Source organism: Pyrus communis, chromosome 4 (genome assembly GCF_963583255.1).
Source record: "Pyrus communis chromosome 4, drPyrComm1.1, whole genome shotgun sequence".
In the NCBI taxonomy this organism is placed as follows: Eukaryota; Viridiplantae; Streptophyta; class Magnoliopsida; order Rosales; family Rosaceae; genus Pyrus; species Pyrus communis.
In genome coordinates, this window is record NC_084806.1 from 20,304,096 (window position 1) to 20,322,637 (window position 18,542).

At 37.7% G+C, this 18,542-nt stretch overlaps 1 protein-coding gene across 2 annotated transcripts; it reads right to left on the minus strand.

The window, feature by feature from the left end:
• Positions 1 to 11,401: 11,401 nt before the first annotated feature.
• LOC137732279 (homogentisate phytyltransferase 1, chloroplastic-like) lies at positions 11,402 to 18,130 on the minus strand. Of its 2 annotated transcripts, XM_068471585.1 has the most exons (13): positions 17,989 to 18,130; positions 17,167 to 17,214; positions 15,856 to 16,142; positions 15,596 to 15,679; positions 15,437 to 15,511; positions 14,997 to 15,080; positions 14,375 to 14,464; positions 14,048 to 14,149; positions 13,610 to 13,705; positions 13,407 to 13,478; positions 13,176 to 13,271; positions 12,478 to 12,582; positions 11,402 to 12,015 (listed from the first exon to the last, which is right to left on the minus strand). In XM_068471585.1, exons 1-13 carry the CDS (start codon positions 18,029 to 18,031, stop codon positions 11,974 to 11,976), a joined length of 1,224 nt encoding a protein of 407 aa, XP_068327686.1. In that variant the 5' UTR covers positions 18,032 to 18,130; the 3' UTR covers positions 11,402 to 11,973. The 2 variants fall into 2 exon arrangements, with proteins under 2 accessions (XP_068327686.1, XP_068327685.1); XM_068471584.1 differs by lacking the exon at positions 11,402 to 12,015 and having other exon boundaries at positions 12,033 to 12,582.
• Between the last annotated feature and the right edge of the window lie 412 nt (positions 18,131 to 18,542).

Genomic DNA, 18,542 nt, shown 5'->3' on the forward strand with positions numbered 1-18,542 from the left:
TAGTTCGAACAGTTCGTCGGCGACGGAGTATCTGTGAGTGGACCCCTTCTTAAATTGCATGATTTTTTTTATTCAATGCTAGGCTTGCATTCACGAAAAGCATGATTTCATGATTTTTACATTATATGCATTATTTATGATTTATCGAATTTACGTTTTATGAAACATTATCAATTATTAGATCTACGCTTACAAAATATTACGAATTTACAAATATGTTTTATTATGAATTTGTGAATATGGTTTATAATAATAATTTGAGCTAGAACGCTCCTATGGATTTATGATATGATGCTTGGAGCTTTTGAGGTCCGATGATTTGATACAAGAAATGTGATTTATGTTTTATGTGCTTGCTTAGTGGGTAATCATACAACACATACACACAACCTAAGTATGTATACGTCTATGGCCATAGGACACAGTTGATGAGTAGTGAGATATTTATGACATACTCCCAGCTTCACTAGCGAAACTAGTGTCAGCTAGCTTCACTAACCACGGCTAGTGTCGGTGTGTTATGTTATGTTTCTTTTATGGCGTAACCCAGAGTCGTACAACTTTACCTTTGGGTGATGGGACTTACCATATTTCTTTACTGGTGTAACCTAGTGTCGTACAGCTTCACCCTCGGGTGATGATTATGCCTTCAGGCGACTACGATACCCCTAGTTGAGTACTTTATTATTTTGGATTTACGAAGGTTTTATGGATTTGCCTTCAGGCGACTATGTTATCATTACTGATCACTGTTTCATACATACATGTTTTAGATGTTTTCATGCCACGTTAGGGTTTTCAGAAAAACGTAGTACGTGGTATTATATATATATATATGTGTGTGTGTGTGTGTGTGTGTGTGTGTGTTTTCAAAACAGGGGTTAGTATGTTCAAAAGAAAAACGGTTTTACTTAGTATTATTATTATAAACTTTCGTCCACTCACCCTTTTGTTTTGCGCCCCTTCAAGACTTATAATCGAGGCATATGATCTCGGTTTTGAGGCACACCCGCATCAGTAGCTTCGAGTTCCCCTCTTGGTGTAAGATCCACTTTCTTTGTAATCTCATTATTTTATAATATTTCTTTCATACTATTCTTGATTAGTTGTATGCTCTGAACACGTTCCTGCATCCGCATTTCATTATATTTAAAATTACTTATTTTATTTACGTTTGTTCTTTCTTTATAACTTGCATGCATGTTAAAATGGCTTCATCACCCTCGAGTGTAGGCACGTGCCATCCTGGTAATTGAGGGATATTGGGATTCGAGTGTGTCAAACCGCCTTGCCCTCCTAGGCAACTTCCTAACCCCTACCCAATTTTTCTCCACGTATTGGCTTAAATCACATCGATCCTTCACCGCCCAGGCTGATTGGGGCGTTTGTTTGCCCTCACTAAACTTCTTTGGATTAGACTGGTTAGCTAGGATTGCTAGCCGATGTTTGATGCGAACAAGGATTACCATTAATGAGACTACGTCGGACTCGCACCGACTAAGTCTTTCACTAGGTAGTCTTAGCAAGGACCCCCATTATGTATGGGCTTACTAGTCCCGTCCCCAAACTTGCTCCATTTGCCCACTGCATTGTCTACATGTTGCGTTGCCTGCAAGCATTCTTCTACAACACCCTTTAATCACTACCCATATCTAAAACAAAGCTCCACCCACTGCCGAAACCTCAAAATCCAACCACCAAAATTTAAAAAGAAAATAACGCGAAAAAATAACAACAACAAAATTCAAAATCCACCCATTGCCAAAAAATTCTAAGATGGTTTTGCAGGCAAAGAAGCCAACGCATGTATCAAAGGGAAGAGAGAGATCTGAAAATTTTTGGGAAAAAAATGACAAGGAAGGTGGAGATGCTTAACGGCAGCAAGAGGGTGAAGAGGATGAGCTTGTTTTGAAGGATTTGCGATGAGCTTTACACCTCTATTTTTGTAGAAAAAAGAGGGAAGAAGGAAGAAATGGAACGGAGCCAGGGGTAGAAGAAAAGAAAAGATGCTTCGAGAGGGGTAGTCTCTCAGGAGTAAGACCAACTCCAATGGTGGGCTAAAAGCCAAATTACCCCCCAAAATTTCTCCCAAATCGCACTCCAACCCAAGGGGAAATTTTGAGCTAAATGCTAAATGCTAAACCAATGCCAAATTCCCCCCGAAATTTAGCCCAGAAATCGGGGTGGACTCTACCCAATATTTATCGGAATTTAATTTTTTTTAGATTAAAATGTTCATAAAATTAATTTACGATAGTCTACATATTTATTTATTTTTTTTAAATTTAATTTAACAAAAAAAATAGCCTAAATTCATTCTTTAATAATCCCGGGCTAAAATTTTAGGGTAGAATGGTTGAAGTAGAAAAGCTGTTTTTGGGCTAAAAGCTAAATTTTTCGGGCTAAAAAATTTGACTTTTAGCCCAACCATTGGAGATGGTCTAAGAAAGTAAAAGGTGAATAAATAATAATTATGCATTAAATAATATAAAATAATATATATATACACACACATATTAAAAATATAAAATATTATTATGTATGCATTAATTAATACAATATTATAGTTCGTTAATTATCCTGCTTTTTAGTCCGATATTGCACCAAACGCTTCACTAAGTTAGTCCAGTTTAGTTTAGTCTAAGCCAGTCCAGCTTAGTCCCTGAAGCTAGTCCAGTCCGAGATAGTCCGGTGCAACAAACGCACTACGTTCTTGACATTTATCGCCCAGCCCAAAATTGACTATACAAGTTGATTCTATTGTCTAATACTTCTACGCAAATAAAAGATTCACTCCTCCTGTATCCCATTATAACATTTTAAACCAATAACGCGAGTCTTGTAGAAAAGTAGGCCTAGCAAACAGGTTGTGTTTGTCGTGTTCGTGTATTTTCGTGTAACATCTGTCATCTTAACGGATCGTGTCATGTTACACCCGTTATCTTAACGGGTCCTTAATAGGTCGGGTCACTTTGCCCAACGGGTAAAGTGACCCAACCCGTTATGACCCATTAAGAAAAATATTTTTTTTTCTTCTTAAATTTGCACATACCATACATTGCCATATAAATATTACTTCAAAACATTAAAACACATTTGTCGTTTAAGTACTACATCTACACTCGAAAATAAGAGCCTAATAAAAAAAATCCATACACTACTAGTCTATTACAAAATATTAAATGTACAAGGATATGCAAAATGAAAGAGTTTTTGTTTTCAAGGTTGTGAAGCCTTTCTCAAAAGTTTAAATCTTGCCAATGGAACTCAAAACTTGCATGTTATTCCTTTTACAAAATTCTCAATTTTCATCGATCATCATGAGGAAATTGTATTGGAACTTTGGCTTGATCTATTTGACACACCCCGATCGAGATCAAGGCGTGTTGGCCGTCACGCGGAGGTGACGTAACCATGTGCACAGTGCGGAAGCTAATAAAATAATAATGGAAATAGTAATGCGAATAAATAAAAACTGGTTTTACACAAGGTAATAATAAGTGCAAGCGTAAGTGTGACGCAAAGTTCATAGCATAACGCCTAAAGCAGTCCAAAAGAAAATGATGCGACAACAGTACACCTGAAGGTGGCCCTACGCTGGTGATCGTCTGTCAGAAATGCCGGTAAAGTCCTCAGGGAAACCACCAAACCTGCTAATCAACTAGAACCTGGAGGGGCGCAAAACAAAAGCGTGAGTGGGCAAAACAAAGCTTTTCGAAAACCATTTAACAAATAAGTTCTAACCCCTCGCCGTAAAACCTGTATACTTCCCAGAAAATAGACATATAGATATATATATAAATACCAATCATGCTCCAGGATATGCCATGCCAAATCTCAAAATGAAATGCAAGTGCTCAGGTAGAGATCATATCAACATCATATAGTCTGGCAGCCGGAGTCACCTAACGTGACCTGTACGGCTGAATCTAGAGATCAAATCTCAATCTCAGTAACTAAACCTGCACACGAGTCGGAACCACCTAATGTGGTCTGTACAACAGGCCTGGGTGTAACATGTATATACGCTCGAGTGCTACAATCACGTGAAGGCTGGGCGAATGATCGCGGGTCACCTACGAGTTGGAACTACCTAATGTGGTCTGTACGACAGGATTGTGCACCTAACTTGGATCCAAGCTGAGCGTGTGGTGCGGGAGGTGAACATCACGTGAAAGACTGTGCCCTACTCTGGGCGGTAGCACTAACACCGGGGTGCAGGTTATGAGCTCTCTAGCATCTCAAACCACTACTGAAAGTAAATATGAATAACACTTACCTGGCACTTACCTGTGCGTCCGCAGCACCCAATATGCATATGTATATATATATACGACTGATAATGCAACTAACGATGCACAAACAACGATAATATAATGCATGGCATATGACAAATAACAATTCAAACCAATTTCTGGGAAAATATATAAGTATATAAGTATATACGGAAAACCAAAAGCCCACTCACTGGTATGTGGAAGGGTCGTAACCCCCCTGCCTCGAGTAACCACGCTCGTCCTCGGGATAGGTATCACCTATATGCAAAACAACTACAAAAACGTTAATTTTAAAGCACATAACCAAACTTTTAGAAATAACTTCTCATACAATGCTCAAATGGGGTGTATGAATACACCAACGTGATCTACTCAACCTCAGGAACATCCCCATATTTTTAAAATAATTTTTAACTGTCGACCCCCACGCGCCGGCCACGCGCAGGCACGTGCCTGGCACGCTGACGGCATCAACTGACGGCGTTAGGAATATTCCGTTATCTATAACGGTTTCTGTCAACGGCGTCAGGAATATTCCATCAGATTTGACGGAATATTCTGTCGTCTGGAGCCTCCGGCGCCGGAAAACTGGGAATTTTTCAAATCGTCCTATCTTCTTCGTTTTTCAACCAAATTTCACGAAATTGGTACCAAAATGAAGCTTACAACGAGAGGAACACAATCATACCACTTTCAAGTGCTAAAATCCACAAAATCTCACCTGGAAAATCACCCCAACTCCGGCCAACCTCGAAACTTGTGATCTCGACGTCCAAAACCTTCAAACGAACCACCCCAAGCCTCTTAGGAACCTCACCAAGCTTCCTACAAGCTTGAAATTCTCTAAAACGTGAGAAATCACGTGTGCATGAACAGTACCAAAATCGGGCATCGTGAGTTCGACGTGAAAACGAAGGTATTCCCACCTGAAAAAGGTATGGTTGGACTCCTACAAGCCTCACGAGCATGAATAAGGTCTTGGTTTCCTCGATCTGTGGAGGTTTAATGGGTGTGTGGGTGTGTCCGTACATTTCAAAAGAAATGGGAAGGAATGAGGCTCGGGACAGGGGAGTACAGGGTAAGGGAATGGATGTGGGTGCAGGTTATGGTGTGTGGCCTAAAACATGCCAACAAGGAACCCAAAACAACCACAAAACGCAAAGAAAACGAACTAGGGGCAAAACTGTCTTTTCACACGTACGTTTTTTAAATTCTTGGGACGGGCTGTCACACTATTGCCTTCAAGAGTTATGTTGATAATGTTTTCAGTAAGGTTTTACACGTTAGAACTCTCTTCTGCATAAACTAAGTATAGAAAAACCAAACATTAAAAATCATTCAAGTTATGAGTAGTTTACCAAAATAATTATGAAAAGAAATAAAACAGTAGTACTATACCATATAAAAATATATTAGCCTCCAACCTAATGCACAATGGACGGCTGAGATTAAATCTCAGCCGATCCAATGGTCACCAATTTTTTAGATTTAATTTAATATATATATATATATATATAATTTGTCACAACCCGGCCCGAGCCCCCACCACATCCTGAGCTTGACTCTATCGTAGCACGATATTGTCCGCTTTGGGCCCCGACCACGCCATCACGATTTTGTTTCTGGGAACTCACGCGAGAACTTCCCAGTGGGTCACCTATCATGGGATTACTCTCTCGCGCTACTCTCTTAACTTCGGAGTTCCGATGAAACCCAAAGTCAGTGACCTCCCAAAAGGCCTCGTGCTAGGTAGAGATGGGAATATACATATAAGACTTACAGGATCCACTCCCCTGGGCGATGTGGGATGTTACAATCCACCCCCCTTAGGGCCCGACGTTCTCGTCAGCACACACGCGACCAGGGTTAGGCTCTGATCGGCCAGCACGCCTTGATTTCAGTCGGGATGTGTCAGAATTATTATAGTTTTTAGGGGTATAAAATTGTTAAATTAATATATATATATATATATATATATATAATTATTATAGTATCTTTTTAGGGTTATAACATTTTTAAATTAATATTTTGCTTATCGTGTATCGTGTTACCCATGTATATACCCGAACCAACCCGTTATCTTAACAGGTGCTTATCGGGTTAACCGATAAGGACCCGATTCATTATCATGTCGACCCAAACACCTGTTAATTTCATGTCATGTCGAGTTATTGGGTCGTGTCAAGAATTGCCAGGCCTATATAAAAGTGATTTTGTCACTTATCTTTTAGAACTTGCCTGTCCATGTTTCTCTTTTCTTCTTTTCTCCCTCTTAAGAATTACGTTCTATGCAAATTTTATTTCCAAAATTTTAAGTCTCATTATATTTATTTATTTTTGTTTGGAAATTGTTACATTAGTATTTGTTTTTTTTTTTAAGGGAGACTACAATTATCCATCATTTCTGAGCTCAAAGAGGTTATGAGAAATTTCACTCTGCTCGTGACTACAGTCAAGCAGACTCACCAACTCGAAGCATCGAACCCTAGACCTCCCACATTTTTTTGTTTATTGAGAAGCCACAGTCCGCGCCCTTACTACTGGGTCACTTGATGTGGTTTACATTAATCTTTGTTTACCTAAAGTCATTTGTCAATTTACAAAATTACTATTAGGTTCTAAACATTTTTGCAAGCTACTAACAAATTAATACATACGATAAATTTCACATATGACTTTCTAGACGTGCTGGCCTCTGCAGCACAGTCACACCAAATGCAGGCTAGGTTGTATTATGTTTCATCCACTTCAGATTGATTCCATAAGTTGAGTTTTTTGTTGCATATGTCTCAATGAATAGAAGAATTCCTCCTCCGGTATGCCGCCATAACATTATAAGTCAATAACTCGATGTCATCAACGGTGTAGCCACCCACAAGGCTAAGGTGGGCTATAGCTCAAGTAGGTTTTCTATAAGCTATGTATGCTCTTATTTTTACTTCTCACACACCTCTGTCTATTTTCGATTGTTCAAATATAATGAGTTGGAGATGATCACTGACAAAAAATTAATAAGGCTATGTTGGAAGTAAAAATGGGTTTGTAATAGAACTATTCTTTTGTAAACTCATGCTTATAGCTTACTCAATTTCAATAGAAATTATTACTTAATGTATATTTTATAGAGGATAGGTAATAAATAAGACGTTTTATGCTAAAAATTATAAATTAGTTCTACCTTCAATCTCCCTTTATCCTATTCTTTAAAGAAAAAGACCATTTACCCTATGTGTTTCTTACTCAAGAAAAGAAAAATAATTTCTTTAAATCCACAATTAAATCATTATCTCTGCAATTGTCACATCCCGGCCCGGGGCGGAACCACTTCCTGGGCCCGACTCCACCGTAGCACGATATTGTTCGCTTTGGGCCCTGACCACGCCCTCACGGTTTTGTTTCTAGGAACTCACACGAGAACTTCCCGATGGGTCACCCATCCTGGGAATGCTCTCGCGCGCTACTCGCTTAACTTCAGAGTTCCCATGGAACCCGAAGCTAGTGAGCTCCCAAAAGGCCTCGTGCTAGGTAGGGATGGGAATATACATTTAAGGATCACTCCCCTGGGTGATGTGGGATGTCACAATCCACCCCCCTTAGGGGCCCGACGTCCTCGTCAGCACACACACGACCAGGGTTAGGCTCTGATACCAATTTGTCACATCCCGGCCCGGGGCGGAACCACTTCTCGGGCCCGACTCCACCGTAGCACGATATTGTCAGCTTTGGGCCCCGACCACGTCCTCACGGTTTTGTTTCTAGGAACTCACACAAGAACTTCCCGATGGGTCACCCATCCTGGGAATGCTCTCGCGCGCTACTCGCATAACTTCAAAGTTCCCATGGAACCCGAAGCCAGTGAGCTCCCAAAAGGCCTCGTGCTAGGTAGGGATGTGAATATACATTTAAGGATCACTCCCTTGGACGATGTGGGATGTCACAACAATTCCTTAATTTCTGTTGCGATTTTCCAATAAATGTCACCTTTGCTACTTTCTTAATTTCTTCATTATTTACTTATTCTTGATTTAATTAGTAGGTTAATTATTTATATGGTCCTTGAATTCATCGGCTAGGGTTATGATTTTGAGCAGTGTTCTAAAATGCGGCCTAGGCGCTAGATGGCGGTGCTTCGCCATGATTATCCCGAAATCATTTACTAAATCGGTAAAGTTATTAGGCTGCGTAAGTCGGACGCCTAGGCAGGCTAAATGGTCGCTGGGCAGGCTAGATGGAAGTTAGACGGTCTGGGTGGCCTAGGAAAATACGATTGCCTAACCAGAAGCAGGTAGACACTGGAAAATCTGGGCGCTATGCGTCTCGCCATCTACTCTAGGTGTGATGATGGTCTACGAGAGAGAGAGAGAGAGAGTATGAATCTGCAATTGCAGATATGGTGGTAAGTATACGACATCAATGGTTTTTGCTTAGCAGCTTAGGGTTTTTTTTTTTTTTGAAAGTGAATCAGTGATTGGGAATCAGGATGGCTAAATACAAGTGTCTTTGGTTTTTTTATTCTAATAGGATAATAAATGGATTAGATGACTTTTGGTTTTTTGTTAGGGTCCATTACACCCATCTATAAATGGACTTAACAATTCTATTTAAAGGTAAGACAAGGAATACAAGGCCCAACTTGCATTTTATTTATAGCCTTATAAAATGATGCAAAAATAACAAAATGAGTCTAAAATTTTACATTATTTCATACATATATTTTTTTCTTTTTAAGAAATAACATATTATTCAATGTTTATTTACATATTATATAGTAAATTTACTTAAATCCGTCTAGGCCGCCTAGACTCTCGCCTAGCTACCTAGGCACTAGGTCCCAATCCGCCGCTCGACTAGTGCCTAGCATTTTTAAGACCCTTGATTTTGAGAATAGTTTATCTTAAATTATTGTTCTTTTATAGATTATTATATAAGTTTATATAAGAAAAAAATAAACATATGATTTTATAGTACTATTTTCAGTTAGGTCACACAAAGAAAAAATCCTGGCTCCACCCTTGGATGTCATGTGATAAAGCTAAAACACAATCGTGCTAATTCGATAGAGATCTCTACAAAATAGCAAATTAAGTGTACATAAGTAAACCCTTGTTCTGATATACATGCTTAAATTTTTTTGAAACTTTTCAAACTAATTTAGTTTAAAAATAATCGCTTAGTACTACAATATGGTGGTGTTTCTCTTCATTTGTTGTGACGTGTTGCATGACACTTGGTTTAACCTTGACAATTATCCTTGATAACACTTATATCCCTATTAAGCTGTGGTTTTGCTCATCCTTTATATTTTAGACCTTTCTGGATTGGTACAAGATAAATAAAAGGGTAGACGGGTTGAGGTTGTGTTAGATGAGAGATTTAAGGGTTTTATTTATTTTTGCACACCTTGTAAAAGCTTTTGGAGTTATATGTTCGTTTTATTTTATTTCTACTGGTGCGCCAGGCACAAGATTTAATTTTTTTTTCACCAACTCCGGGTCAGGGCATAACAATATTGTATGTATTAAAAAAATGAACTTTGAAATGACATTTCTCTAATTGGGCTACAGTTCTTTTGCAACTTTTTACGATGGTTAGGATCTTCGTTTTCTGACTCTATCTTGTTGGGTTGTGAACTACTTTAGTACATTTGTGCAAAAGTGTGAAGGGATGACATTAGTATAAAAAATCATATTAACATGCATAGTTAGTGGAACATTGAATTCCGTTTAATCATATTAAACTAATCCACGTGATCGTGATTAATCAATGTACTTATGTTCATGCAAAAATGAATGAAGAACACGTGCATGAACTTAGATTAGGTTTAGAACTCCAACATTAGATTTCATATACAAACGGATTCATTGAGACTCCCAGGTGTTAGCCCTTACCCACACGACTGAATCTCTAGTTAGTGAAGCAAGAAGATGACAATCTGCTAAGACCTTTTCCTCTAGATGGTGCGGCAGCAAAAGGTGTAGGGTATGGTATTTTGTTTTCAATTTCACTAAATTGGAAAACCTAAATCCCTTCTCTCTAAGTGTGCATTTGTTGCACTAGATTATTATAGATTGGACTAGCTTCAAGAACTAAGCTGGACTGGTTTAAAATGACTAAGCTGGATTGACTTAGTAAACCATTTGGTGTAATGTCGAACTAAGAAGCAGGATAATAAAAATAAAAATATATATATATATAACAAAATATTCATAATATTTGCTTAAACATCAATTTCAACAAAATATTCATGTTATTTCCGTTAAACATTTCATCTTCTCCATGTTCAAAGTATGTTGGTGTCACTCAAATACATGATTTAATCCACAGTTAATCCAATACACAATGTTATCGAATTTCAACGATTCAAAAGTCTATTTTGTAAGTCTCGATTTATAGATTATCCTTACAAAAATTCAATTCAATCCAAAATCATTTGCCTATTTAATTATTACGATGAAATTTCAATGTTTCTTAAAGAACAAAGTGTTCGTCAATTTCTTTAAACTCAATTAGATGCTTCAAATATTTCCAATTTGGCTAATATTTGTAAGAATGATCTATGAGGTGCAACTTGAAAAATAGATAGTTCGAATCGTTAAAATTCGATGTAGTATAGACGCCATAACTAATCCCCATTTTAGAAAACGAGGATCTCTTCCCTGAAGGCTTCGGCGGCCAACATCATATGAATGCCAGCCTCTTTATGAGAGAGTTGACGCGGTGCTACGGAGGTGGTTTCAAAAAAGGAGGGGCATCGTTGACATCAATTTGAGCCTTGGATCGAGCCGACCCATATGTGGGTGGTAATCGAATTTTGGGATTTAGGCAGTGGGTGGGGCTGTCGATATAAAGAGAGAGAGCAAGGGAGAGGCAGATCCATGTTGGGAAGGAGTGGGAGGATTTGACGGCGAGGTCGTCGTGCAAGAAGAGGACGTGACGTGAGCAAACGAAGCAAAGTAGGGAAGGTCTTAGCAGTCCGCTGCATTACTGGTTTGGTACTGAGCTCATTTTATAAAAAAATGGGTATAAAAAAGGTTGAGCTCAAAAAGATGTTTGGTAAACACTTAAAAACAGCTTATTTTCATAGTTTTGGATGAAAAAAAGCTGAAAACGTAAAGCAGCAAAAATAAGCTTATTCTCACAGCACAGCAGAAACAGTTTTTTTTTCAAAACACAGCAATACCAAACCAGCTCTTAGTCTAGGCGAGTCCCACGTAATCCCACTAAAATTAGTCCTACTATTAACAAACACCGGACTACACTGACTTTTAATTCAGTCCAATCCAAAGAAGGCTAATGAGCCCAAACAAACTCACCCTAAATTTCTGATTTCACCAACTCGCAGAATTCACACTAGGTCTAAAGATCCCTTAGGCATAAATTGGATTTAATATTTGGGAATCGGTGCAACAAAATGCGTCATGTAAAATCTCAGGAACAGATCAAAAGTGTGTTGATGCATGTGAAGCAAATCAGTATGGGACATTTCAATCGATATGCAAAGATCTAGGCTAGAGAGATGTTCTTTCTTATGCCTCAAACTTTCCAGCTTTTCCCCGGAATCCAGCCCGGGACGGTGAAATAATGTACCAAGGAAATATCGGAGAGTACAATGTACGTTGAATAACCCAACAACAGCGTTCGATTTTTACCCCTTAAGATTCCGAAAGCAACCTTTACTCTGAAATAAGTTGCATCGTCATCTAATAAGCGGTATAAGTAGATACTCAGCGTAGAAAAGCTGCAAGAAGAAAACAGAAAGAAATGAATAAAACGTATGCCACATTGGAATTTAAACATGCATAAATGAAATCACAAACAAGTTGTGTACAATCCATAAAATCAATGGTAGCAACTGGCACGTTGAAACAAGTAAAGCTGGAAATCGGTCTTAGGTTGGAGTCTCCAGACGGAGTCCAATTTCCAGACCGCACAAACCAACAGTTCTTAAGAGTTTTTGAGGGATTTTCTCATCTCCAAGAATATAGGCATTTGTTGTGCCTGAACAAAATTCGAGCCCTCGATAAAGATAAAGCAACCGATAAGCAATATTAGAAACAGCAATATGAGGGCTTGAATTAGCGTGTGGAATGTTTGTAAGATGTTAACAGCAAAACTGATGAGGCAAATTAGGGTCACCTTTGGTTTTTGATATACTTTATTCCACTGCAATTGCATTCAAGTAGTGGTAGTAAGCATTTACCTTCCATACAAACATGTAAAAGGATGTGATTGCAGCTTTGCTGTTGAGATCGACAGATTTGGCTCTGTTCCACAGTACCACAGCCAAAATTGTATGTCCCAAAACCTAAAACAATGCAAATATAGAATAAATCAATATCTGCATTCTTGGCGCATTCTTCGGTTTCCAGTATCTGAACAAAGAGGTATAGATGAACAAAAACTCAGTAGTAAGATGGGATTATGAAAACGCGCTTAAGGTTCCCCAAAATATTATTAACTTCTATTGAGAATATAAGAGCACCGCTTGTTCTCATGTAAAACCAAACACATGTATACAATACAAACTGAAGTGGCCTCATTTGACAGTTTAACACTTCAAATGTTTGCATTTTTGTAAAGGAAGGCAACGAGTTAGAATCAGAAATATCGAGTTAAGAGCGATTGGTAGAATTTTAAGAATCCTTAACGTGGACACCTAAACTTCACAACATTACCAACTATTTCATAATAGCAAACGGCATGTGAAGGCAGAAAAATACAACCGAAAATAAATCATTAAATTCATGCTTTTCACTGCATTTATACGTTCAGAATTAAACGCGTATAATTCAAAAATTATGGAGAAAGGAGAAATTGTGCCATTCAGTAACCTAGAATAAGTGAAGATTGGTAACGCTCACTACTGTTCTCTTTAGATTTAGAAAACTGAAACATTACCGTGACGCATTTGCTCAACATGAAGCCAGATGATGCTCCCACTAAAACGGCAACACTGTAAGCCATTTCAAGTAGCGAAATACAAATCCAAAAGACCTGCCCAAAGATAATTAGGATCAAAACTATATATGCTTGCTTACCACCATAAAAGTCTAAATACTTTGCATATGTATGAATACATGTATATCATTGAAACTGTACATTTGCGTGTATTAAAACTTGAAGGCCTACCCGCTTTTGTCCCATGCGTACTGTAAAAGACCTGATGCCGAATATTTTATCTCCATCAATATCAGGTATGTCCTACATGATTCCACGGTGTGAATAAAATTGATCATCATCCTTTTTCATCATAACTTCACGAAGTGAAATAATAGCAAACGCATAAATCTACTCGTGTTCAACTTGAAATGAACAAAAGGAAAAGGTTTTACCTTAAATAATGCTATAACAATTGAGAAGAAGCTCATAAATGCAGTTGCAAAGATTAGTGGCCTCGAGAAGGCAGCTGGTCTTTTGTACACATGCATCTGGAAACCGTTAGATAAATTAGAACTCAACCACTGAAAGCGCATCCAACTACATGACAGAGATGATCCGTTAACAGTATCTGTTGAGAGCAATCAATTATTATGAGCCCTCGCAACCATCTTATGTGTGTGCACACGCAGATATGTTTGTCCTACAAGCATTGCATCGAACACTGGCAACCATTGCTCAAGTGACAGATACCTTTCGATGATGTTATAGGTTGAAATTATAATAGCAAATGCCGCTCAATGTGGAAAACATATTGTGTAAATCAAGTTTTTTCTGAGAGAATGAAACAATGGGAAGGTATTAATTGATTTCCTAATAGAAAAATAACAAACCTGCATGTGCAGGAAAAAAGCAAGTTGGACTATCACTGCCCGAACAGCTAGGATACACATTGCAGCAACCACAGCAGACCTCTTCCATCTCAATAGTGGCAACTGCGATTATAAAAGACAGGTTCTGACTTATGCTTTAGTACAATCGCTAGATTTACATGGAAAAATTTTAGATACTAAAGTCCAGCCTTCCATATACTATGGAATAAAAACACTCTTAAACTAAATTTCATTCATCAAATTGGTTATCACGAGTGACATAAGCTTTCCTCATATAGCTATTTAAGGAACGTCAATAAGATTACATATGAGCAAAAGCCAACTCACATTGATTGAATAAGCAGTTCCAAGTACAAAACTGATGAAAAGGGCCCAAAACAATGGCCATGAACCAACAACCCATCCAAGCAAAAAGCTCTGTAGAAAAGAACGGTTACGGTCTGAATGTCTTTCAGTCATAGTATGATTATGCTTGATGATAAATCCATATACTAAGTAAATATTGAACATTCAATCCAGTTTCCTTAGTCTTAATTCTGATTTTGCATGTATATTGAGGTACTAGTAATTTGGTAGTATTCAGATGTCTGAAAAATCTGATGAAGTTTATTTCTTGCATGGAAACAATGACAATGCTGGCTACACAAATAGTTAGAGGAATAAGAAGTAAAAACGCTATTGAGAGCACTCGAATCCTTAACAATTTTAACCAGAATAACTAAATTTCTAGTGAAGAACAGGAGGCAGTTTGCAAGCAAAAGTTAGGGAATCACAATGCGGGCCCATTTGGTAATCCGATGAAGAAGATGAAGAAGATGAAGGACGAGAGATGAAAAGCTTAAAGGATGAAGGATAATATAGTGGCTTTCAAAATAAAATCTAATAACAGTTTTAAATGGTCTTCAGTTTTTAGTTTTAAATTTTTTCTTCCAAACATTGCCTTTGATACCATAATTAGAAAAGATGTCACAATCATGATGCCGGTTCCAACTGAATATTCCCCAGATGCCAACGGAAGATAAGGCTTGTTAACCTGCAACATACCATAAAATACAAGTATACAATTAGACATTTCACATATGCTCCATGTAAATAATCTTTTTGTTCATGACTTCCAAGAATATAAGCCAAATAATCCAAAGTGGCGCTTAATAAATTGAGCACAACTTGGAAATTGGTAACGTTTGAACATCCGTGAGTGTAGTGAGGGAAGCTTGAAATAATGGCTTAGTAGGCAGCTTGATAACTCTAGATAAAAGAACCTATCCTGGAATTCTACATGTAGAACCATCCTAATGGAATGCCCCCTTAAGAAACAAAAAGGTGACATAATTTATAATTCTTATCCCGCAATCATTGCAATTCTACCAGTAAACTCACAAAACCTACCTTGTCTATATCGATGTCAGACAACTGATTCAACCCAACAATGTAAATATTCATAAAGAGAGCAGCAACTACAGCCTGAAAATAAAAAAACGAAGCATGTAAGAATAGCAATGACGACTGTAATCTTTTAACATTATCAATATTTATTAGAGGCATCACCTCCAGCACCCCCCTGAAAAATAATGGAGACAAATCTGACAGATTCTTGACTGCAAGGAGAGAAACTGAAATTATGCTCAATGCCTGTTTAGAGAAAAACATAGGTCAGGTCTCTCTAAATCGATTTGAAAAAGGAAAGGACAAAAAAATAACAGTAACGATCCTAACTAATCTCAAGCACATATTAGTGGAGTTACATATCAAAAAGTTAAATTGGAGAATGTCAAGATTGGTGGTGATGATTCTGTCACAAACTTAACTGTGCCTATAACTGTGTGCGGCCTTGAAAACCTGTAAAAAGCATCTATGGCATTTTTGATAGAGTTCCATATGCTTTTCGGATTATAGGCTTCAGGTTCAGATTCAAGAGGGTGGCCTGCAGTAGCATTCACCAAGAACTTTTTATCATGCCTCCTGTAGAATGTAGACTTTTCCTTAGTGCCTCTGGTATTTTGCTGAAAAATATGTTGCTGAAATCCAACACCACAGTAACTTTCTAGGATATCCCATGCTCTGCGCCTTGAAACTCTGACTGCTACATATGAACCTATAAGAAGAAAGATCCGGGTTCCAGTAAGTTTCAATATGAACTGAGAAAGGCAAATCATACATCAGTTTTAATTTCAAATGAGAATTCGAAGCTTACTGTCTTACTGTTTCTTAAATTTGGATAAGCTAATAATAAGAGAAGTAGATTGCACAATATATTGCTAAGTGAAGTACCATATCAAATAATGCACAGTATTCTGATTAACAGATGCTTCGGTTAGAATATTTGATTGCGAGACCTATAGACGCTCCAGTTAGAAGACCTACAGACACTCCGGTTAGAAGATGTGATTACGAGACAGAGGCTCAGGGCCAAAGGGGTAGAGCAAGACCTAGGAAGACCTGGACAGAGACTTTAAGAAAAGACTTGGACTACTTGGATGTTGGATCTAACGGAAGACATGGCACAAAACCAAGCGCAATGGCGTTCTAGGATTCATATAGCCGACCTTTGTTGTTGTTGTTGTATTTGTTATTTTGATTAATAGATTTTGTGAGACAAAATTTATTTCATATAAGAAAACATGAATCAGTTCAGTAGGCCCACTGTGAATTACAGTACGCTTCTTATCCACATTATAAATCAGAATCCTAAACTAATGAGTTGTTATCTTGGAACTTGAGATGTAAGCCAGTACACTTTGAGCTAATTCTTTGAATAAAAACATCCATCGCTACCTTGCTGTTAAAAACTTCCACCATGTGTAATCCCAACTAAGATATAAAGACTAAGAAGCCCAAACACATACAATGGAAAGTGAATAAAACAGTAAAGAAAGCTCTCTTACAAATCTCAATGTGCAGATTCAGCAACGCTGCATGGTTAGCTACAAACATTGATGACTATAATGTCTTGAAATAGTACTACCAATATTTAAGCAGCTATCACACTAAGCTTAAATTAAATACTATGCTCATATCCAGCATATGTTTGTATACAGCATACATGGAATCACAATACGAAATTTTTATTGCTCAAAAGTCAAAAGGGAGATCAGACGTCGTGATGGGACCAGTAATACCTGAAAAGCAGGTCTTGTGGAGATTATCCCTTCTCCAAACGTTCCCACCTATGAATTTTTATAATGCATCAGAATTCAATTAGCAGGAATAAACTCACAACTAAACAGTGAGTGCGCGTTTAATAACCATTTCGTTTTTAGTTGTTGGTTTTCACTTTTTGTGCTATAGATAGTATAAAAGTATGTGGGGGAAGGGAGGAACCAAGAAAGGTGAAGGAAGGAAAATGACACGAAAAAGTGAAAAACTAAAAGCCAACAGCTGAAAAGAATTGTTAAGTTCTTTTCATTTTTGAGCTTCTATTTTCATATGAGCTCCTTCATTTTTCCTTCCCTATTCCTCATTGGGCTCATATACCATCTCTATCTCAAGCAAAAAGAAAATAAAAACTAAAAGGTTTAAGTGAAATGGTTATCAAATCCGTCCTAAAATACCAAATTCAACTCCATAAATGGTACAAGCAAAGGTAGAGTCAACTCAACCTAGTCACATCTTGAAATGACAACAAAAAGTAAAGAAGAAAAAGAAAAATTTTAAATTTAAGAAAACCCAACCGAATAAAGGTAAATTATTTCAGTCTGCTGATTCTAAAGACTAAAAAGAATGAATCTTTGAATCGACAAAGATTATAATAAGTACTTACAATACCACAAAATAATAAAAAAAAATTGAAAAAAAAAACCAGCATTTGAAGCATTTGAAACAATTACTAATTTCAGAGGAAATAAACAAATAAATACATAATCAGAGACCTTAATAAATCAAGAACAAGAGAAAGCCAGAGAAAGAAATGAATATTTTTTGTAAAACTAAAATCACAATACCCAAAGATGCTTTGGAGAAGGACCCAACAAGCGCAGAGTCCATGTGCTTAAGCCAACAAAGAAACCGATGCTTCAGTTCAACTGAGACCACTGTGAAAACTCAGTGCCTTTAAGCAAAGCACTCAGGAGAGGGAGAGGGGGAGAGGGGGAGTTACGTAATTCAAACATAACTAGTGAGGTTATTTGATACCACGAAAAATGCAATGGATGCGACTTGCAAGTCCATTGTCCACGCGGGTACCAGTGCCTTTCAATTTGACCACGTGGCAAAACATTCAGTGACGTGCAGTGCAAATTGCAATTCAGAAGCCCGTGAATGCTTGGGACCTTCGCTTCTGACATGCTGTAGGGTCGAACCTTGCAAACTCAACTGCTCATTTCCTTACCAAAAATATCTGGACCAACAAAGAAAACTCTGACGTCGCTAGTATGCAGTTGAATGTTGTTGTTAGCCTAATAAAGTTTGATTCAAAATCCAACTCAAAACATACCCCACCCATTATAGGTTTATCACTGGTAATGAATGATTTTTCGTACGATTTTCGTCAATGATG